The sequence below is a fragment of the Siphateles boraxobius genome, unplaced genomic scaffold, assembly GCF_051911475.1.
Source record: "Siphateles boraxobius isolate OS27281-9 unplaced genomic scaffold, OSU_SipBor_1 31, whole genome shotgun sequence".
NCBI lineage: Eukaryota > Metazoa > Chordata > Actinopteri > Cypriniformes > Leuciscidae > Siphateles > Siphateles boraxobius.
In genome coordinates this window covers 1,712,381-1,735,569 of record NW_027508931.1, presented here as the reverse complement: position 1 = coordinate 1,735,569, position 23,189 = coordinate 1,712,381, and the positions used below count along the sequence as shown (strand labels likewise).

The window sequence follows — 23,189 nt, the reverse complement described above, 5'->3', positions numbered from 1 at the left end:
TGTACAGCTTATCTAACACATTTTTAGTTTATTACAAGGTGGAAAATAGGAGGGTTTCGAATATTGTCTGTCACGTTTTGTCTTAGTACATTGTGGATGTGGTGTAATAGTAAATTTGTCTGCACTGCCAACTTCAGAATTCCTTATCTGGAAAGTGCAGTCTAACAGAAGGGGAAATTCGTTTCCAAAAAAAAAAAAACTTTCTCCTAAAGTGCAGGTCAGTTGAAAAGTTTGACTTTTCAAGAGACTTTAAAGTCTGTTCTCTTTTTGCCTTCTCGGCGATTGTTTAAAAAAGTCGCATCTTATTTTAATGCCTTAACTTTTAACAAACAGCTAGAATAATATCTTACGTTCATGTATCGTATCGCTGCTATGCTGGGAAATTCCGGTCCGTTTGCCACGCCCTCTTACGTACAACGTTAGCGTCACTGATACACAAGAACAACAAGCCGGAGATTGAAGATTCTCATTTCTCACAGCACTTTTGGGTTTTTGTTGTTCGGAGATAATGCTTCACCGTCCGGTATTTTGACTGAAAGTTTACGTAAGTAACGAATGTTTCTTTCACTCAAATGAAAATACGTTCGACAGGTATATACACGATTGTGAATATTTGCGTCACAGAATAAGTATAAAATTAGCAAATTACACCCCGGTACTTTTGCTACGATATCGTAGCCTTGTGGTTTGTGGCGATAATGTCACGACACTTTATGCAGTCTCTTTAAGTATAAACATACATTTACGTGTTAGTTTATCAAAAGTTACCTAGATAACGTAGACCAATATTTCACGGTTCTCTCTGTTTGACTAAACTTTCCTGCTAGTGCAGAACTGCACGTGATATTAATGTTCAGAAATGTGCTGCATCGGGCTGGTATTTTTTACTGCATTAATCATTGAGTTTTTGTGTGCTCCTTTTTAGAGATTTCGAGTTCAGTCTGTCTTTGTTTTGATCTGAAACTGATCTTCAGCTGAAAACGGGGGAATCATCCAAATGCACTGTTTACTATTAAATTTGTATTCTAAACTTCACTAAGACTTAGAAAATTAGCCCAAAATAATCAATATTAAACCTCATAATGTTAGCTAGCCGCTAATTAACTTTTTCAGCTGCTTGCTAGTTAACGTTATCTAGTTTGGATATTTCATCATCTTATTACTAAGCCAACCGTCGTCACAACCATGAACTACATGTTTGCGTTTATTTCGCTTTTATATTTCATGTTTTTTTATATACAGTTATATAATATATGATAATACAGGTGTTCATGTAGTTTAAAAGGTGGAGCATAGCTTTAGCAACCCTTGGTTCCATTTCCAGGGAATGGCGTGAACTGATAAAATTTATAATAACGTAGAACGTTACCTTGAATGCAATAGCTTTGGGTAAGAGTCTGTCAAATGCACATAACTACTGTCATAACAGAACGTTATGAAGTTTTACAAAGTCTGTATTTACTTTATTTTTTAAATTGTTTTTACAAATGTGAATGTCAGGTTTAGTTCACTTCTGGGAACAAATGTGTCCCTAGACCATATATAATATATATGGTAAAATATTAAATGCATTTAAATTATATATTTATCAGGCTCTATATAGTCTTGAAATTCATTACTGTGTCTTTTGTTTTTGTCATGATATCTGGTGAATTATTAAATAAATGTAAATTATATATCGATCAGGGTGTATTTAGTCCTGAAAATCCTTGCCTGTCTTGTTTTTGTCAAGATAATGAAACTAACTGCTTTTGTGTTTCCTTTTAAATGCAGAGCACCTGTATGAGGCATTACAGAGGTTTGTGTAATGGACAGCAACAGAAACATTGACAATTTTCCGCACTGTTCCCTGCTGCTCCTTTCCTTTTTTGAGCAAAAAGGCTGCCAAAATAGTGAGCTTAAAAGGGAACTTGATGATTTTGATCTTCCTTCTGATCAGAATTATTTTGAAAGTGATGGTGATTTACAAACCGATGGACATAGTTCCTCGGTCAGTTACAGAGATCTTTTACTTGAACTCCAGAATCAAGTTCAGCCTCAACTGCCAGGTATTTTTAGTTATCTTGTTATTTTCTCTTATCTTATTTGTACTGTTTTCTGATTACCTTAATTGATACCATTAAGCCAATGATTATTTTAATGTTATGGCTGATAACTATGGAAGCTTGTATCCACCATTAAAATAAAAAAAGTTAGGCTAATTGCGACTTACAATTCTGACTGTTTTTCTTGCAATTGCAAGTAAATATCTCTTTATAAATCACAATTCTGACTTTATATCTCTCAGTTCTGACTTTTTTTCTCACAATATCGAGTTTACATTTAATATAGATTTGAGATATATCACACAATTCTGATTTTATAATCGCGAGATGTAAACGGGATTGTGAGGAAAAAGTTATAAAAAGTTTTTATTTTTTATTCAGTGGTGGGAACGAGTTTATATAGATAACTGATAAATAGGCAATATTTTATCTAATGAAAATATTACAATGTTTTTCTCAAATCATACATGATATTGTTAATATGTAACATTCTGAGCCGGGACCTCCATTAGAGAAAAACACTTCAATTAATAGTGCTAAATATTTGCCGTAATCTGGCATTATCTGTTTAAATTACAATGTTTAAATTGGAAATGAGTGGTCACAATTTAATGTGCAAAATTGACTGATAAGATTTTTGGATGATTTATTTTGCATCCCTAATTTTTTGTTATATTAAAACTACTGTAAAATTTGTTCTTGTTGTCCATGTCAGTTAACACTCCATGTTATCACTTATGTATCTCCATCTCAGTTGATGCTGACCAGGCTCGGGCAGCAAGGGAAATGGCTGCAGAGCTGATCAGAATAGCAGACTTGCTTGAGCAGAGAGTCCTGTTCCAAGCCGCTGAAACTTTGACCAAGAAACTGAACACTTGTGGCACTCAGGTAAGACAAATGATTCTGAGCAGTTTCCTTAAACCTGGCATGATTTAACACTCATATCTCACAATATTCCTTAAACATTTGCAGTTATGGTCCAGACATCTATCTGATGGAGTGCAGGGCTTACTTCACCAGGTGGCCGGAGCCAAAGAGTTTAAGAAGGAACTTGTCGAGATGGCCTTGACTTTTGTGCTCATGAAGACTGTGTGTGAGCGTGTGCCCCAGTTTTTGTTCGGACTTTATGGCACTGTGGTGCAGTATTTCGGATCTCGCTGATCCCTGATGAGATCTGTGTATCAGTTATACATTTGTAATGGATATAATGTGAATATGTTTGTATAAATAAAAGATAAATTTGAACGTTTTTGCCTCCTGTAAAGAGAAAGTTGGGTCATGGTTCAGTCATGGTCAAGACTTAAACATGCATTAAGACGTGGTCAAGACTTTTTTTTTCTTTTTCTTTTTAGCATTGTTACAAGTTTACTTTTTTTTCATTACTGTTTTAATACTGTGTGAAACAAGTAATTTTATTTTTGCATTTTGGTCATGTTAAGTTTTATGATTTGGCATTGCACTGTTTCTTTAACTCCCATGGAAAAATAATATCCTGATTAACCAGAAAATTGTGTATCAAACCAAATTAGAGAAAAATGTGCATTATTCATCTCTCCTCTGCTAACTTTGTTTAAAAGTGCATTCAGTAATTGTCACTCAGCAATTGTCACTCAGCCTGTAAGGGATATCACATGATCTCCCATTCTTTCTATGTACAACAAGCCTGAGTCATATCAGTACAAAATAGAGGAACCAAACTTAGTTTCTGCTCAAGTCTATTTTTTTTTTTTTTTGGTGTTATTTTAGGCAGTGTTTCATTACAATCAAATTCATGCTTAAATTAGGACACAAAACACCAGGTTCACCCTTGATAGAAGTTTTATTTCACAGCTTTTGTCCATCTATGATACAAAAAACCTCACTTTCAAAAAAATAGCACTTGGTTTTCTCTGACGTGAGGTTGCCAACCACTGACACAACAGGTGGATCCTGCCTGTAGATGTGACTTCTGCTTATTTTTATTTTATTTGTTATGACAAAGGTCTCTATTGGACAGGCACACAACAGGGAAACGGGGGTGACAAGGCTGTGCCGTGCAGGCCTTTTGAGCTTTTAAGGATCAAACAACAGCACAAGATACAGTTAAGGTGTAAACCAGAGGCTGAAGACAGACAATACTTTATGTGAGATGACAAAGAAAAACAGTAAAGGACTGATGACTGATTTGTGTGGCTCAGAAGACATTTAAGAGACATTCTGGTGCCCCAAACCTGAAGTCACCTCTTGATTTGAGCAACAGATAGTTAAATTTAGAGTAGGTAATGTTTATCATAATCACTTTTTGTTATACAAGTTTAAACTCTTTTCACATCCTGATAGCAATCAATAATAGAAGTGGTATAAATATTTAAAAATATACATATACCTTTTGTGGAAGTCTCAAGACCAAGAAGTGTTCGTCCAATCATTGCATTCGGTCAATTCAATAATAGGAGGCAGGTCAACGTTGCATACCTTCACGCATCCTGCTCGCGCAGACCTCACACGTCGCCAAGCGCATTTCATGAGGCTATGCAGAGTTGTAGACAGACATGAAGTGCTGCAAACAAACAGCAGCCACCTTTTACAGTTCCTCCTGAACCAAAACAAGCTAATGCTGCATTCAACCCATAACTACTGTAATTAACAGATGGCAACCCATTGCGTTCTACTCTGAGACGTTCAATGAATTTATGTGTTTTTATGGCAACAGTATCAATGCTGAAATTAATCTGCAGCAGTCAGGTGGTACAACTAGAGCTCTACAAGTTGTTTACGTTCATTCTTATTGTAATGTGCTGTGCTTTGAGAAATTATGTAACTTAATACCGTCTCTCGTGACACTTTGCAGACTCTGCTCTAACCGTGTGTGTTCGTGTGCTTTGTAGGATGTGTGGCTTTGGAGACACAGAAGGGAAGGTGGGATCTTATGATTTCAAAGCTAGCTCGCTATTGCTAGCCTCTCCGAAATCGCCTACCCTACCATTAATATTATCTAACACAGCAAATCACTTTTTACTCTAGAATTACAAAATTCAATTGGATGTTTCTGGAGCATGTTGGTTTAAGATTAAACCAACTGTTTAATGTTTCATCATACATAATATTTCAATACTTCACAAAAATATTTTATTGAAATAGTTCCTGACCCAGAATTAGAGACATTTAATTACAAAATGCATGCTTGGAAACATCATATTATAAAACTAAATATGACTTTCCAAACATGATCTTCTGATTCCTGTTTCTGAGATCAATTCAGTCAACTGTGCCCTGTTGCCATGACACTATTGACTGTGCTGGTATAGTATTTTCACATGAGCCCTAAACAAATATGTTTTCGTTCCTTGAGGAACAATTGTTCACATTATAGCAAATTGTTGTACATTTATTGATGAAAATCCCTTAAATAAAATGTAATGGACAAGTAAAGGGGTTTCCCATTTCAGGCTGTGACCTAGGTTTCTAATTTTAGATTTAAAAGGGGGAATTCAAACAAAAGCATTCATACAAGCATAATCATGCCCAATTTTTTCTAATTTTACACTAAAGATGGTTGATATGAAAGTCCGAATGATGTGTAAAGGAATCAACGATACGTGAAGACTTTGCTTTTGATTATTGTGAGTAATCTTGTTCAAATATTGATATATTTTATAAGAGTATCACATAATCCAGCTAAAGGGCATGGGCCATAAAAAGTTCTCCGTTTTAATATTTCATGTCTGATAAGGTAATTTAATAATCATGCACTCGCACAAGCTAGTGCTTTAAAATCAAACTTAAGTTCATTAAATCACAGAATATATATATATATATATATATATATATATATATATATATATATATATATATATATATATATATATATATATAAATAAAAATAAACATGCTTAATTAACAAATGAACTTCCTATGGATCTGAAGCCTTGATTTTTCTTTCGTTAATATTAAGGAACCAGGCATTACCTAGGTCACAGCCTAGTGAACGGATCACTCCCATGTTCACGAGTACAGCACAAAAGAAACCTGAATTCACACCTGCAGGTTCCTGTCCAGTCATAAAGCTGGTTTAAAGAACTAAGCCAACAAATAAAAGCAAGGAGAACAGAAAACAAAATGGTATGACATATCAGAGGCATACTTTTCCCATAAAGTATAGCTTGTGGCGGCACGGTGACCCACAGGGCTCCATTAGGGCAAGAGATACAGTGAGGTCATGGACATTCACAGACTTTCTACTTCTTCCTGTAGGCCAGCGCTCCAAAGGCCAATACTGCAGCAATGGCCACCAGGGCAGCACCGCTGTACAGCAGCACAGGGAGGTCAGGGGACTCAGGGTGTGGCTCTGTCTTTGTCTGCACCTCGGGAGGGTCTGGGACAGAGAAGTCGTAAGCCGGGGATGAGGCCTTCAGCTCAACCTCTGGGAGTATCTCTTGCTCCAGGCTTGCTTCTGGTTCTAGATCCGGTGGGGATGATGACTGTGGCTCCACAGGAGCTGGAACAGGCTGAGATTGAAGCTCAGGCTCAGGCACGGGAAACGAGGCGGTAGAGGCAGCATGGGTGGCTTGATGCTCTTGCTCTATTGAGGCTGGAGGTGGAGGGATCTCCACAATCGATTCCACAATTGGCTCCGGTGCGGGTGGAGCCGGCTCTGCATTTGATGCTTCTTCTCGGAGAGCGGCGAGTTCGCTCTCGCTACCCAACACGCTAAGTACGCTACTCTGCAGCTCTCCTTCCTCCACCGTCTCCCCACCTTCTTCAAGCAGTTCAGCGTCTTCACGCTCCACATGGACAATGTCAGAGTTTGAGGAATTGTTCTCGCTCTGCTCTTCAGCTAACCCCACTCCATCTGCGCTGTCCAGACTCTTGACGTCTTCTGGGTCCATCATGCCAATCTGCGCCCAAGACTCGTGTCCTGTCAGAGACACAGGAAGACTCTCTGTCTGCCAGGAAGCCGCCCCACTACTATCTCCAGGAGTCAGTAGTGAAGCAGGAGGGCTTAGCTGATCCGAGGCCTGTTCACCTGACAGGATGTAAATGTCGTTACTGTCCTCAGCTATGATCACACCCGGATCCTCCGCTTCATCCAGGCTGAACACAGTGCCCTTTAATGTAAAGAGAGGAAATATCAATCAGTTGGTTCATTAATCTTTTTTTTAATTCAAAACAACAGAAAACCTCTACTGAAATAGTGTTTATAGAAAATGTTGTATACATGTACAGTACCATGGTCTATCTGAATACTCGACACTGATTGGCTGGAAGGTGTGCAATAAAACGATTTAATGCACGGGTAGTCGCCGTTTAATCCCTGTTCTATATTAATGAGCTCCTTTTATTGAAGCGCACACACACACACATTACATTTCATTACATTTCTCAGCAACAAAGGGGTAATGTTGCTGTTGTTGAATTTTCTGAAACCCACAGCTTCACTATTAGTAGAGAAACACTGCACAGTCGCAAGTAATTCACACGCATCTATCTCTCTCTCGATTGATAATTAAGTTAAATAAATGTAATCTCACCGCAGTACTTTATCTCCATGTATGATTTCAGAGCAGGAAGAATGCTAGATCTAAAAAGCTATAGTTGACGAAAATCATTTAACCATCCTTTTAACCCTTCTGGTCAAATATTGCATAGCAAACATAAATAAGATCTTTAACTTTTCAGTGTTGGCAAATGACCATGATATAAGCAGGATAATCCACCTCTAGCTGTGCATTAAACGATTTGAATGCACTCAGTGGAGGCCAATATATATATATATATATATATATATATATATATATATATGTGTGTGTGTGTGTGTGTGTGTATGTGTCTTTCTGTCTTATCAAGATAAGCTTCTAAGCAAACAATGAGTCATAATACATGCTTTACTCTCTTCAACAAACTGTGGTTAAAGCAATGTACGCATTTCCTGACGTCATTACCCAAGCCACAGTAAAATTGAAAAACAAATGCATTTTGTCTGCATAAATGCATTTAACTGTGCATTTCCTTAAGCCTGATCATGTCTGCAAACCATTCTCATGTAGATTAGTGTGGCTCATCCACAAATTATAAACTTCACAAAGAAATGAGGTACACAGATGACTTAAAATCAATTTAAAAAAGAAACCCGTTCTCATTCAATTAACATCAAATCACATTTATTATTATTATTATTATTATTATTATTATTATTATTATACTCTGTAGTTTTCCTGTAGCTCAAACAGTAGAAAAATTAGTGTTTGCAACACCAAAGTCATGGGTTCGATTCCCAGGGAAAGCAAGAAATGTATGCATTTACATTCTTTACCTTCAAATGCAATGAAAGTCGCTTTGGATAAAAGTGTATGCCAAATGCATAGATAAAAATATACTCTGTGTATATTCATTACAATAAATGAATGATTCATTTAAATAAAAAAAAATCAATTAAAATGTTTGGGGTCAGCAAGATACATTTCTAATACCCTTTTCAGCAAGGATGCATTAAATTGATCAAAAGTCACAGCAAATTCATTTATGTTTTAAAAGATTTCTATTCCAAATAAATTCTGTTCTTTTTAAGTTTCTATTCATCAAAGGATCGTGAACAAAAAAATCTATCATGGTTTCCACAAACATATTAACCAGCAACTGTTTTCAACATTAATAATAAGATTTTTTTTCTTAAGAATCAAATCTGAATACTGTATGTTGGAATTATTTCTGAAGGATCATGTGACACTGAAGACTGGAGTAATCAACTTGCCATCACAGAAATAAATATATTTATATTGTATATTTGAGAAATACAGACTTGGTGAACATAAGAGACCTCTATCAAAGACAAAAAAAATTAGATAAACACATAAACGTTTGAATGGTAGTCCAGCTTGTTAAAATACATTGCAGTACGTTTTAGCACTTAGGAATTTACCATGACATGGAGCATGTAGTTTATTTCATAGGCCGCCCAGTGGAGTGTGAGAGTATTACATCTATACTAATAAATACTCTTCATTCATGGCTTTAATAAACAAAATCAGCTTTAAAAAGACTTTACATAACTAGAGATATGGTAAGTCAGGTCAAAAACATGGGGGGGAAAGTGCCATCACCTTTAAAAAAACAAACACATTTACAATAAGAAAAGAACTCTACATGTATTGTTAACCCACTCTCCTCTTTTTCAGCCTGTTTTCATTTATATTTAGTCATGTCTTTATCTTACTCCGCCATCCACACAATGACATCACCCAACGGCTGTGGTGTCTGTCTGCATACGCCGCTGGCTTCTGCGTGTCTACCACAACTAGGTCAAGCATGCAAAACGAATCAATTTGAATTTGAACTCATTGTCTGTAAATACATAAGTTTCTGTTCATTTGCATTAAGCAAACTGGAGATATTGCCCCTCACTTGATTCATCATAAAGGAAACTCTTCTACTTGATTTGCCTTTTTAGGCCTTTTCAGTAATCAACCACTGTGCACTTGTATCTAGTTTTACATGTAATCCTGCCTCACACAGATGCTTTCAAAAACACATTAGATCCCAGCATCTGGCTTAACATCTGATGGCCAACAGAGAGAGGACAATAAGGACACAACCAGTGGAATGATACAGCGCAATATATATTATGACGATTTTTTTAAAAGATAACCATTCATGTGCAAGTGGTGGTCTCCACAACCCTGTAAATGAAACAGTCATAGGTTTAAGTCAGTTTCCAAAGAAACCAGCTGACCTTTTTGTACCTTAATAACCATACATGCAGACAGGTGATAAATGTTATATAGTCAGCATGGTAAACAACAAACAACAGGATATGTCAGTAAAGAAAAAAGGTTTAAAGTTGATGAGATTTTTTTGGAAGTCTTTTATGCTCACCAAGGCCTGATCAATTTGATCAGAAATGCAGCAAAAAGCCGTATTACAGCTAGTAGTATTATTATAAAAAATTATATATTTTAAAATGTAATTTATTCCTGTGATGGCTAAGCTGAATTTTCAGCATCATTACTCCAGTGTCACATGATCCTTCAGAAATCATTCTAATATGCTGTTTTGATGGACAAGAAAGATTTTATATTACCAATGTTGAAAACAGGTACCGGTAATCTGCCTAATATTTTTGCAGAAACCATGTTAAATTTTTTCAGGATTCTTTGATTTATTTGAATTAGCATTTATATGTCTTTACTGCTACTTTTGCTCGATGTAATGTAACAAAAACCATATGCACAAAGTCTGATTTGACAATAGCTTTTTGAAATGGTGGAGTAAGACAGATGTTTTCTGCAAGATTAGGCTTGCTGTCCTATCCACAGACTGTCTTAAAATGAAGTTATGTTGTTGTAAGGCGTTTCCTCTTAGGTGAGCCATAGGTACCCATGCAACACCACCCAAGATACATGTACCCACCCTCGCCTAAAGACAAAACTCACGCATGCATGCCAAACTCAAATGCTTTCACGTTAATTTGAGGGTGCAATATTGAAAATGGGGTGGTATGCAGATAATAAAACCGATCTAGTGTTTAGCCATTTAGTACTACAATGCTACTAAAGTAGGAGAACTAATGTGCCTACTAAACATACACTACCGTTTAAAAGTTTGTGGTCAGTAAGATTTTTTAATCTTTGAAAAAAGTCTCTTAAGCTCTCCAAGGTTGCATTTAATCATGAATAGTCCGACAGTAATATTTAAAATTGTAATAATAATTCAACTAATTTCTATTTTAATATATTTAAAAACTTAATTTATTCCTACAATGCCAAGCTGAATATTCAGCATCATTACTCCAGTCTTCAGTGTCACATGATCCTTCAGAAATCATCTTTAATGTGCTGATTTGCTGCTCAAGAAACATTTCTTATTATTATCGATGTTAAAAACGAGATGTGCTGAGTAATATTTTTGTGGAAACATTCCTCATAGGCTTCACCCATAGTGGACTACATTTCTCCTCAAAACATCTGAACACATCCTAACTATTCATATTGTTAAAGTTACCAAACTGACTTTGGGTACCTAAGGTGAAAGATTTTTCTCCCAGAGTATGTCAAGCATACAGGTCACGATCTCGACTAGCACAGGGAATAGTTTTGAGGCAGTCAAACTGGGACAGCCCTGCTCAAGCAGATTTCATATGAGGATTTATCAGATTTATTTCTGTTCTTCATCTAGAGCGTGTGGGGGTGGCGTATAGCCACTGTTTGTGTGATGAGAGCAGCACATCGCCTGTAAAATGCAGTTACGTAAGAGGTCGGACTGAGCGATGCGCAGGTTGAAGCGACCTGAAGTGGATCAAGCTCTGCTCTCAGCACTTACTGATATACGGACAGGGCGCTCTGGCAGCGGTTTTTCTATGCCACACAACTGGAGTCAAATTACATCACATCATGCCATCTCCAGAATCTTTGCTGGGCAATGTGACAGACACACTGAAGGTCACCTCTGTGTTGCGTACATTACAGACAGAGGGACAGGAAAGGATTCATGGGTTGGGGTTACTCAATATCGGGTATCTGTTACTCCTTTGGTGGGGTGTATTGAACAGTTTCCCTTGACCTAGAGTGTATTATGATCAGACGGCATGATTCGACGGAACAAGTCATTGACTAATGCACTCTTTTAGTTCTCAAAATGGCTTCTTGCTGCTTTGCCTTAGGTTTTGCAGAACAGACACACACACATTGGGTATCCATGATTTATGGTACTTTCCATAGACATGATTTTTATACTGTAAACTGCATATGCTATCCTGTAACCCTAACCCTACCCATCACAGAAAATGTTCTGCATTTTTACATTTCCAAAAGCATCACCTAGTATGATTTAGAAGCTGTTTTCCTCATAAGGACCAAAAATGTCCCCACAAAGACTAGGATTCTGCCATCTTTGTGTGAACATTTTGTCCCCATAACATAGGGTTTACCTGAACCACACACACGCAGAGAAAGATCCTTTCTCATTTACGTCACTGGCTTTGAATCTCATTCATAAAATAATTTTCTGCAATAAATCATTCATCAAAAGAATTTGTACATGAATTGTCATAGTGAATCGATGCTAGAATTTACATAAGAGGAAATAATATACTCAGAAATGTATTCTTGTGCGTCACGATTAAGGCCTATTTTGTGGTTTTGTAATACTACATTAATTATTGTGCTTCTGCAAATGTGCAAATAATTTCATCAAATTTATTCAAAAGAAGAATTGAGCAAACAAAGTTACAAAGTTAAATGTTAAATTCAAAATTTACTGACTGACCTATTTAATGGACAGAACTAAATGCAGAATTAGACCTGAGTGTCCTTGCTAAGATAAAGTGCTTGCAAAGTGATGGAGAGCAAGATGGTGGTTCAAAAAGACCTAAATCGCAAAAAATTGTTTCGTAAATGGACCATGAAAGTATAATCTCATCTGGTCCAGAGCTCAAGAAGAAAGCAGCTGTCCTACCTGCCTGTGCTCAGCTCCTAAGTGCGCAGAACTCCAGCAGTGACCAGAAGGAAATAAAGTGAATGAGTGCCGGAGAGAACGTATACACAGGATAAAAGGTTGCTGTCAGAGTAATAGGACTGGCAGTGCCGGGGAGGAGGTCTGGTTTGTTTGCACATGGATTCTCCTCCTACTTTTCTGACTCCTCCCTCCTGCATTCAAACTCTCACAGATGCTTATTCAGTATCATCTATGCCAAAGCTCTCACTCCATCACTGGAATGTGGTCCTGTACCGAGCTGAAGTATAAAACAATGGTCTCCCCTCCTCCCTGCGCAAGTGTCAGCGGTGCTCTAATTAAATTATTCCTTCTGACTGAGTTCTTCAGCTCACACACAGAACACATCAACTGCGTCTTTCATAAGGACAGCCCTCCTATGAGATATAATGTGACCCAAATAGAATGTCATAAACAAGACCTTCATACTCCTTTACAACATCATCTAACAGAGGTGTTCTCATAAAACATTTGCATGAGGGAAAGATAGCCTTCAGAAATGAACAATCTTCAGTTTGAACTAACAAATTACATAGATTTTGATAAGCTGAATGGGAATGAGTGTGCAAATTATGCAAAACATTAAGTTAAAGAGAAATTCTTTATTATGGCCTTATATATGAAGTAGTGAAGAACTGTGCCTTAAACAAATATGCTCTTAATCACACTGTCCATAAAGGTGAAAGTGTAGAAGAACCACTAAATAAAGTCATCTTGCTCATCACACAGCAGCATAACACATTTAACCAACACCAAGCCCTTTGTATCCAAAGGGTTCTGCATACTTTGAGGAAAATACTAATTTTGCTCAGTCAACACACAATAGCTAGCATTAGACTAGCATTATCCACCAGCAGCTGAAGGGGGTAATATGTAAAAAAAAGAAAAAATGCACGGCTCTGGCTCCCTCTCCTGACCGAAGTCTTGAAAAACACCATTACAGTTCTGTGAAGAAACCCATTCTGCCTTTGGAAACTGACCTTAACCTCTAACAGACAGTGGTTCTCAGCCCAGGGGCCGGAACTAGAGGTCTTCAAAGGTAGTCTTGAATCTAAAAAACAAAAACCAAGGTCCGACCCAACCAGGTTCTTGTCCAAAACTTTGATTTTGGTCTGTCATGCCCGGTTGAAAAAGTCCCCGCTCACCACAGGCTGTGCAGATATTGCTGCTTTTTACATTGTGGTCCAGTCGGGTTCAGGGAAAAAATGTATCGTCTGCTCGGGTACAGATTTTAGGGGCCGAGAATTCCTCAAGCCGGAACTCACTAAGAGGCCTCAGAAAACTTCTAGTGGGGCTGCAGGATGACTTAACATTTTAAATTAATTTTAATAACTATTAATGGTACCATTATTTATTTTAAATATTAAAATAATCGAATTAATTAAATGCTAAATTACAAAATTATTATTTAATTTTCCCTTTTGTGTTTCCCAGTTTCTGTTTATATATAAAAAAAGAAGATTAAAAACAAACAACTGTCATATTTATATCAGAAATACTAGAGGAATTATTTTACCTCCAGATTTGTGTTGGACAATGGGGGGCATTTAGTCAAAAGGTTGAGAACCACTGCTTTAAGGTACACCCAGTTAGACTATCAAACATTTTGTAGGTTGCCAACTAGTTGCAGAGATCTTCATTTGTCATTGTGCAGCACGCAGAATTTTAGTTTTTTTTCCCGAGTTTATTTGGAGAACATCACACTACTGCACCAGAAAGAGAGGCATGAAAATGTGCATATCATTTTTTTTGACAATTGCTTAATTCTTTTTCATGGATTATAGTATGTATTTGGAATTTAAATGGCACTATGATCGCAGTTATCTCAATATTATCAAATATTCAGCAATAATTAGAGCCCGACCGATATGGATTTTTGGGGGCCGATGCTGATACCGATATAAGGGAGTAAAAAAGCCCGATATTGATATATCGGCCGATATTATTTATGTGTATATTATAGTACAGTACCAGTCAAAAGTTTGGACACATTTTCCCATTCGTGTGTACAAACTTTTAACAGGTACTGTATATAGAATACAGTATACATAAACAGAATTAATATTTATATATATATGTTTTGCAATGATCACTCAAATGTGGTGATCAAACACTTGTGTGACAAAGATATGTAAAGGAGGCAGGGTGAATGATAAAATAATACATTTGAGCTGTAATCAAACTAGTTTGCATTGCATGTTTTACTCTATATTATATTATAAATACTGTTACATAATCTTCACTAATCACTTTGTGTTTTAATTTAGTCACGTTATATAAAAAAATAACTTGTATCAATAAATATATCAAAAGTGTCACTGGCAAAAACTTATTATCTTCTATTATTAGTCTTAATTCCTCTTAGCCTGGTCCCACCAGACTCTCTTACATTTCATTTCATTTGTACATAGAGTCTGGCACCGCTCCATTGACAAGCGTTAACTTCCTCGTAGGCGGGTACTCTATTGAAGTCTAAAACTATTGGATCTGCCCAGAGTCACTCTGGACCTGCCATAACCAATCGCTAACGTTTGGTCATGACGTATGCCTAGCGTTCGACTTAGCCAACTCATTCACCACTAACGGAGCGAGCTAGAAAATCAAAATTTTCCCGAACCCCGTAGGGAGGTTCTTGCTCCGGCTTTAACTTCTTGATATTCGGCAGTGTTGCCACAACGGACCAAATGGCTTCGCTCGCATCTTTCTCCGCTGCCATTACTGAACTACAACTCAAAATAACACACAACATCAACGTCATCGTTCTCAGCCACTCCCTCTGTTCGCTGATTGGCCCGGTAAAAAATTGATCGAAGAAAACCAAAGACTACAGCACAATCCCAGACCTAGTACTGAAGGAAAATGAAAATTGAGCGGAACTACGTAGGAGGGCAGAGCCAGGCTACTACTCTCAACCAGTGGAGGAAGAACTGAGATATTTTTAAGTAAAAGTAATAATACCATACTGAAAACCTGTTTAATTACATATGTAAAGAACTTTTATACTATTTTAAAAAAGTAGTCAGCAAAATGTACTAAACGTGAAACTAGGCTACTCTTTATGCAAAATGGCCCCATATAAAGTGTTAGAATTATATAAATTATTGGAATATTGCTTGATGTTGTAACGTAGCATTATAGGCAGAATGAGCTTCAACACTGTGTCTATGGACGCGGGCGATGTTGCTCGCGTCGCAACAGCCGTTTACCCTAGACGCGAAATAGAGCCCATAACAAAGCAGAACAAGGTATCAGTTTACTGTCATCACATCCAGTTAGACCACATCTCTGATTATAATGGGTTCAACTGTCTTTTGTCGCATCGCGCTGCTCGTGTCCGGTGTCTTGATCAGGCAGCAGCAGACAAGCGGTCTTAACGGTAAGTTGCTTACTAGTACCAGTGCGGTGGTGGCATGAGTCTGTTGAATGGTGATTTAATGCTACGTTGTCACCTGGTGAGACGCAATGCTATAAAGTAAATAAACAATGTCCCCGTCCACTATCACAACGAGCTTATCATACTCGTTTGCTACATCAGCTAGCTAGCCATGTTTCATACCTTGTCATTGGAGTGGAAGCTAATGTGTGCACATCTTACATCGTGTCTGACATGGGTTTGCATTAGCAAACATTGGAGCGTGCTCTGCAGGACAAACTACGTAGTTACAAAATTTACAAGCATTTTATTCGCGTTATATGTTCTGTAAAAATAAATAAATAAATAAATAAATAATCATATCTGCGTCATATACGCCAATACCAATATATCTGCGACAGGCTCATATCGGCCGATAAATCGGTCGGGCTCTAGTAATAATCGCAACAGGCCTGGCATTACTGATGAAAATAAACTTTTGCTATGGTAAAGAATCAACTGTTTAAATGATCTAGATCAAACTAGACAGTAGATTACCGATTAAATGTAAGTCACTCACCCATCCTCCCTGCATAATGATGAAGTCTGCTTGTGATTCCTCAAGATAACGCAAACCATAATGTAGCAGAGTAACCAGCGGCTGCCCCTCGGTCTGCAGGTTCTGTAACAATACTAAGGGTACCAACACCTAAACAGAGAGACACAATAACAGAATGAGAAAATGAAAGACAGAGACATTCCACACATCAGTGATAACAGCCCAATGGCCTTGAGGGCGCTTGTGTGCACCTATGTGGTGAGTGTTTTAAAAGACCTTGCTCCATCCTCCTTGAGCGTGAGAGGACACCTCCTCCACCGCTGCTCTGAAGTACTCAAAGCTCAAATCCCTACACAAGAGACACATTCATTTAATCACCGTTCAGAACATTTCTCTGCATTTATTTGATTTGCTAGTTGTTTCGAAAAACATCAAGATAATATATGTTGAAAGCTTTCAGTCAATATTTAAGTCAAATGTTAAGTATAGTCATTTAAACTCCCCTTACAAGCCAACTTATTATAAGAGTGTGTGGAGGCTGTTTACACAATACATTTTTCTGACATAGACCTCTGCCAAGAACGTTTCAGTTGCAAGAGCTTTTTACCAACTACTAAAATTGTCCAGGAATTCTCCCTGGACCTTTAAAAGGACCTGCGCAGAAGTGTTTGAGTGGCGGAGGACAGGTGTATGTCCAGGTCCCGGGAGATGTGGTCCCCCAGCACTGCCAGACTGTCCTCTATGGAGCTCTCTGGATTGGCTGGACTGAACACAGGGGATGTGTGCTGATCAAAGCCAGTCCTGGAAAAAGCTGAGCAGAAAAAGAGGCGGATGACTTTAAACCATGATCCAGATTTCAGATTTATTTTATCATGAAATTACAGTTATAACAAAAAACATCTTACAGGCCGCAATTTCCTCTTCCAGCTGCTTTATTTCATTCTCAATCTGTTTCTTCAGGCTGCTATTCCGCTCTCTTTGCACTTCCTGTGTAGAATGGCTCTCTCCTGCACAGAATCATAACACACGTTTATTTATTACAAAACAAGATTTCCCCCCAAAATTCAAAGTGCAGACTATTCCAATATATAATTGTTATAATTATTAGTTCTCTTATCTTATTTGGATATAATCATTTACCTGGTCATGTGAGGCCAAAGTTATGAGTTTTTTTCCCCCATTTAATTTTATTTTATTGATTTAAATTATTACTTTTTTAATTGTGGTGTTTGCTGACATATTTAGGAAATATTCAATTTTAATCAGTTATTTAAATATCTTGCTAATATTAGGTACTTCATTTTTGAAAGTAATCTTGTATATTTTAATCTTGACAAACACGCATAAAACAAGCCTGGAAACAGGTATTCAAATATTTCGGCAAGTCATTTTCTGCATGACTGATGAAGCTAAAAAAGGTGAAGTGGAAAGAAAATAACGGTAAAACTGAGCCAAAAATACTGGACTATAACACAGATCTTGCAGTCCTTTTCTTCAAATACTAACATAACTTGTAAACAAGTTATCTAAAAGCTGTGCTTTTTATCAGTGGAGATCATATCGACTTTTGCAAAACATAGTGAATTTAACATTTAATATTAGCATCCATAGCATCTCATATCTAACAGACAGAAAGAACAGAACTAAGAAAGCTTTTGATATACTACTGCACTCAGAATTTATAATGTAATGTCCAGTATGTTCAGCATATGATGTGCTCCAAATGATATATGTAAACAGCCTGTTTTTATGATAATTTCCCTATCAAATTCTCGTATCCTGGCATTTTAGTTTAAGTTCCTTTTAAATGAATTCCCAGTGTTATCAACATTGATTCTCATTACTTTTACATTTTCCTATATTTCAATAATGTATTAAAAATTATTCTGTAATACAACTGGCTTTTCTACGCAGCCATAAAGTGTTGTGTGGTTGTTCATTCACACACTGGTGAATTATTTAGTGTTTTCTACAGCCCAGGCTTACAGGGACCAGTAGATTCAACATTCAGCTGCCTCAACCAAAAAACACCAGTGACTGACTACAAAAAGAGAAAGAGGCAGAAAGAAACAGTCAGATAGACATAGAGAGAGAGCAAGAAAGTGTGTATAAAGACTGTGAAGTGGAAAATAAAGCCTTAAACAACACTGCAACAGTTGATGGGAGCTCACATTGATTTTTCCCAGGCTGGGCAGATCTTTAGTCAGATTTGAGAGGGCTGCGCTTCACTCTGAACCAGTGGCATGTGAACAAGCCAACGCTGATCGCACATGACAGTCTGTCAGAGTGCAGAGCAGGTCAATTGGAAAGAGGGATCAGAAGCTACTTTCAAAGCTGACTGATTGAAAACCAGAGCAGGACATTCCTTATTGAACCGCTGATGTGCCCAAGGCTCCAAAATCTCCAAAAGGCAGCTTAAGCCCAAACCATCCTCTGTGTCAACCAGATTAACTGTCAATGACATACTGTATGTGCGCTTTGCATCTCCTTTTGAAGTCCACAAGTACTAAATAAAAGGACGTATGCTACAAGAAGTCAATATTCACGAGAAGCAGTCCTATAATGATTCTAAGCAAAATTCCAGGGACCGCTTAAAGCTACAATTGGCCAAACGACATCAAAAGACTAAACAATACCAGTGGGACCAAATTTGCCAACCATATAAGGACTGCCACATAAGAAGTATAGACAACACATGCACTCTGAAGGATTTGTTAATGCATTACTTGCAATACCTGGAGGCATTTTTCAATCAAATTACACTAGTTACAGCACTCTGTATACAGCACTTTGAGTTACAGCCCATGTTCAAGGGCAAAATGGAGATTCCTGGAAGAGGAATGTGACCTCAGTAACTGTGGACAAACCCAACTAGCGACTGAAACTGTAATGGCAGAATTCGAAACCAGGATCTTTAGCAAAGCAGCTCTATGGGTAGCACGAACAGTCCTAGGGCAGGTCGTTTCAGCCTGTAGAGGGAAAACTCAACTGCATAAAGACCTTTTGGAAGTTCTAAGGTGCATCCCAATTTCTTATACTACAAAATAGTGCATAAATGATGAGTAGTTTGCTCAAACGTAAAATTCCAACAATAAGTGGACTTCAAGAACCTGGATGATACTTATTTAACTGAAAAAGTGACATTTTGGACACTATCATAAATACAAATTTCCTAGTCAGAAATTGGACACGAACAACCTCTCCAGCAGCAATTATGACTGGAAAACCTATTTGCGTTTTTTGATGCCAAAGTTTCTGAAAAATTTATAAAAAACATTTAAAGACTGTAAAGTTTAATTCATTATTTCCCACATCTATACTGCTTTCTCTTGCTATTAATGTCATGTATATTTCCATATACAAAATAACCATTTGATGCATATTTTGTGTACTTTAAACCGAAATTATAGTATCTAGATGGCTCAATTAATGTATGCAATAGGGAAGGTATATATGGTTGAATGGCACTTTATTCAAATTCCATTGGATATTGACTAAATATAATCAATACATTTTAGCTTTAAAGCTACATTCCGTAATTTATTTTGGGTTAAAAATTATCCAAAATAAATTTGAGCAAGTACATAACCAGCCAGTGTTCTAAACTATCTGCTTGCCTTAGCTCGATTCAAAACGGTAAGCTTATAATAATGTTTTTAATTCCAGTGGTACTGGTGGATTTCCACGGGAAATTCAAGCATGTCTTTGCATCATTACGTCACATCTGTACACATAAAGAAGGTGTCTCGGCTAGTAGGCTATATTGCGTGTGAGGATGTCGGAGGTGGAGATTTATAGCCTTTTCTCACAGCACTTGATATAATTAAACTTATTAATTTGATGGCGGATCCAGAAAGATTCAAACGACAATCACCAGTGACAACTGGAGATTCAGCCGTTATAAAATGCAAAAGGCTTTGTTCGGACTTCGGAGTGGCTACAGAAAAATAAGAGAATGCAACCGGGCCCATGCGAAAACAAGGATATATCGGAAGGGCATTAAATGTAGTCACGCAATGCTGATGTTGTTAATATTAACAATTTGAGAACAAAGTATAATTCTCAAGGTTTGACGTGATATGATAACCGATCAGATTTAATCAAAGCGATTTACTGCAATGCTTTTTTGTGCAATGCAATTCAATGCAAAGTGGATACTTGTTGTTCAGATGACATTTTCCGGTGAAAATTCTTATGTTGGTCATACTTCATAAAGTAGAATCTGTGATTCCGAATGACAGTATCCACAACGGCGCGGCGACTGACAGCCGCACATTCTCCTCAAAACATTGGATTTATCCGCGGTGTGCCGTGCCGAGGTACAACCCACGTAAAGTTGATAATTCCACGAATAACTGCAATTGCACATTTCGAACAGAGATGGTGACAAAGAAGAAAAACTGCGGACTGCAGCTTTAGTAAGACTTCCCCAAGAAGTGATCCTTGTATCCACCATGACTTCTATTTTCTTGAAGGCAGTTGAACGCAACAAACTCAATTACAACTTTAGAATAGGGGAGTAGGAAATTTCGGACAACGATGTGAAGGCAGCATCTGTTCCCTGTGGCATGTACGTGATATATGTGATCTTGTGCGTCTTAATAAAAGAGTCTATGGCCCGGTTTCACAGACAAGGCTTAGATTAAGCCAGAATTAAGCCTTAGTTCAATTAGGACATTTAAGTAGCTATTAAATGTGCCTTCGAAAAAAAAACATATCTGGTGTGCATCTGAAGACAAAACAATGACACTGACGTATTTTAAGAGATGTCAGTACAAGTTGCTTTCAGTTGAAACCGCTCAAACATGATTTTAGTCCGGGACTAGGCTTCGGCCTGGGCTGCGTTTCCCAAAAGCATTGTAAGCCTAAGTTGATCGTAGAGACCATTGTTGGCAAATGATCTATCTTTCCTATGGTTACTTAACATTTTGCATCAGTCCCATATTTCTATAGGAATTTGTATTGCATAAACCAAATGACTTTTCTCCATGTATACACAGAAAATGTGATTTCTTGTCTGACTATGCATTCACTACAATATATGCTTCCCGTTATCTTGGATTACGGACACAAGCGGACAACTCGGGGGGGTGGTGATGGCGCAGTGGATAAGACACATGCCTTTGGTGTGAGAGACCCCGGTTCGAATCCACTGTGAGACACCAATGTGTCTCTGAGCAAGACACTTAAGCCCTAGTGTCTCCAGAGGCGTGCGACCTCTGAAATATAGCAATTGTAAGTCGCTTTGGATAAAAGCGTCAGCTAAATGAATAAATGTCAAAAATTAAATGTCAACTGAAAGTTGTGTCATTGTTTTTAGACGAAATTAATCTCCTTACGATTCTTGGCAGGCAGGCTATTTGTACATAATAATTTGTGAATGTGATCTCTTACCCTCCGCTGTCTCTGAGGTTCTTGATCTTGGTGGTGGGAGCAGGCTGAGGTAGCTAAGAATGACATACTTGGTCTCATAGAGAAATCCTTCAGGCACAGTGGTGGAGGAGCCAGAGGCAGCCATTTAAGAGACACGTCAAGCTCTCAGTGACATGCACGACCAAATGACAGTTTTCAAAAGTCCTAGAAAAAAAAGAAGGAAAAAAAACACCTTATAATGCATTTATAAGAGAGAGTACAATTTGGGATTGTCTTTATTTCTGGCATCCGTTAGCCTACACAAAGAAAAAGTATGTGAAAATAAACTATGTTATTATGACCTCAACAGAATGACATTTATATCTATACATTGAAAGTGACTGAGGTGGTCATTGTTCAACATAAGCAATTACATAATTTTTATGTAACTTTAGTGGTGGACTAATTAATGACAACTAAACAGAATATTGTGGGAGCTGCCAGTCTGGAACAGAAATACTGGTGTAACTAACGTACGATTTCACAAACCCTTGACTGCATGAAATGAATTCTTGCCATGCATGCAACACTAATACACACAAATCCAAAGTTGATAAAGTTTCTCACAGACCACTTCGAAGCTGAACAGTTGTTATAATACTGCAATGTACATTTTTGCTAGCAAATGTCCCGAGAATGAGTAATATGTTTGCGCTAAAGAAGTCCACCAGATTTATTACAACATCTTGTACAATGTAACGCAAGTGGACACCCACTGAACCTCTAGTGCACGCCACACCTACTCGCATGCCAGAGTTTTGGCTAGCAGCTAAAGTTTAAACATAACCTCATAACATAACATGCTATCCGTTTAATGTGAACATGCTGCGACTTAGCTTGAATATGTCGTACCTCTGCGCCAGTGATAATTCTGATCACTCAGAGGTGGTGACTTACCGGTTTCTCACACTGTTACTATTTAACTGCTTCGACTGTGGTGATAGCTAACTGTTCAGACATGCGCGTGCGTGGTCTCGATGTTGCGCGTGTGCGAGACGATGAAGCCACGCTCTTTGCTCCGCCTTGATTATATTCCTGCTACTATGACGCGGGACGCACGGCGTGCCAACGAGAAGGTCAAGGATAGAGAGGGAAACATAGACCTGTTTCTTATTCAGCACCTGTTCCATTTTTAGCTAAACGTATTTTCATTTTCATTTCGCAGAAATGAATCTTATGAGTCGAATCTTGCATTCGCGAGTAGTTTTGCTCGATTCACGAACGAATGATTCATCAACTCACATGGGAACGTATGATATTGATTAAATTGCTAACATCTCAAATTCATAATTTCCAATAAAATATCAGTTTCCAATCCAATCAGTAACTGTAGCTGTGTTTTGCCTATGACAACGTC

The 23,189-nt window shown here is 37.6% G+C and overlaps 2 protein-coding genes across 3 annotated transcripts; one reads left to right on the top strand and one right to left on the bottom strand.

The window, feature by feature from the left end:
• Positions 1 to 409: 409 nt before the first annotated feature.
• bida (BH3 interacting domain death agonist) lies at positions 410 to 3,746 on the top strand. Its single transcript, XM_077248880.1, has 4 exons — positions 410 to 544; positions 1,774 to 2,048; positions 2,800 to 2,933; positions 3,018 to 3,746. The coding sequence occupies exons 2-4, from the start codon at positions 1,808 to 1,810 to the stop codon at positions 3,204 to 3,206; spliced, it is 564 nt and encodes a 187-aa protein (XP_077104995.1). The 5' UTR covers positions 410 to 544; positions 1,774 to 1,807; the 3' UTR covers positions 3,207 to 3,746.
• Positions 3,747 to 5,957: 2,211 nt separating this feature from the next.
• bcl2l13 (BCL2 like 13) lies at positions 5,958 to 22,817 on the bottom strand. 2 transcript variants are annotated; one of them, XM_077248877.1, is made up of 7 exons: positions 22,730 to 22,817; positions 21,815 to 21,997; positions 17,326 to 17,427; positions 17,075 to 17,231; positions 16,697 to 16,769; positions 16,442 to 16,570; positions 5,958 to 7,132 (listed from the first exon to the last, which is right to left on the bottom strand). In XM_077248877.1, exons 2-7 carry the CDS (start codon positions 21,936 to 21,938, stop codon positions 6,263 to 6,265), a joined length of 1,455 nt encoding a protein of 484 aa, XP_077104992.1. In that variant the 5' UTR covers positions 21,939 to 21,997; positions 22,730 to 22,817; the 3' UTR covers positions 5,958 to 6,262. The 2 variants fall into 2 exon arrangements, with proteins under 2 accessions (XP_077104992.1, XP_077104993.1); XM_077248878.1 differs by having other exon boundaries at positions 6,121 to 7,132; positions 22,685 to 22,763.
• Between the last annotated feature and the right edge of the window lie 372 nt (positions 22,818 to 23,189).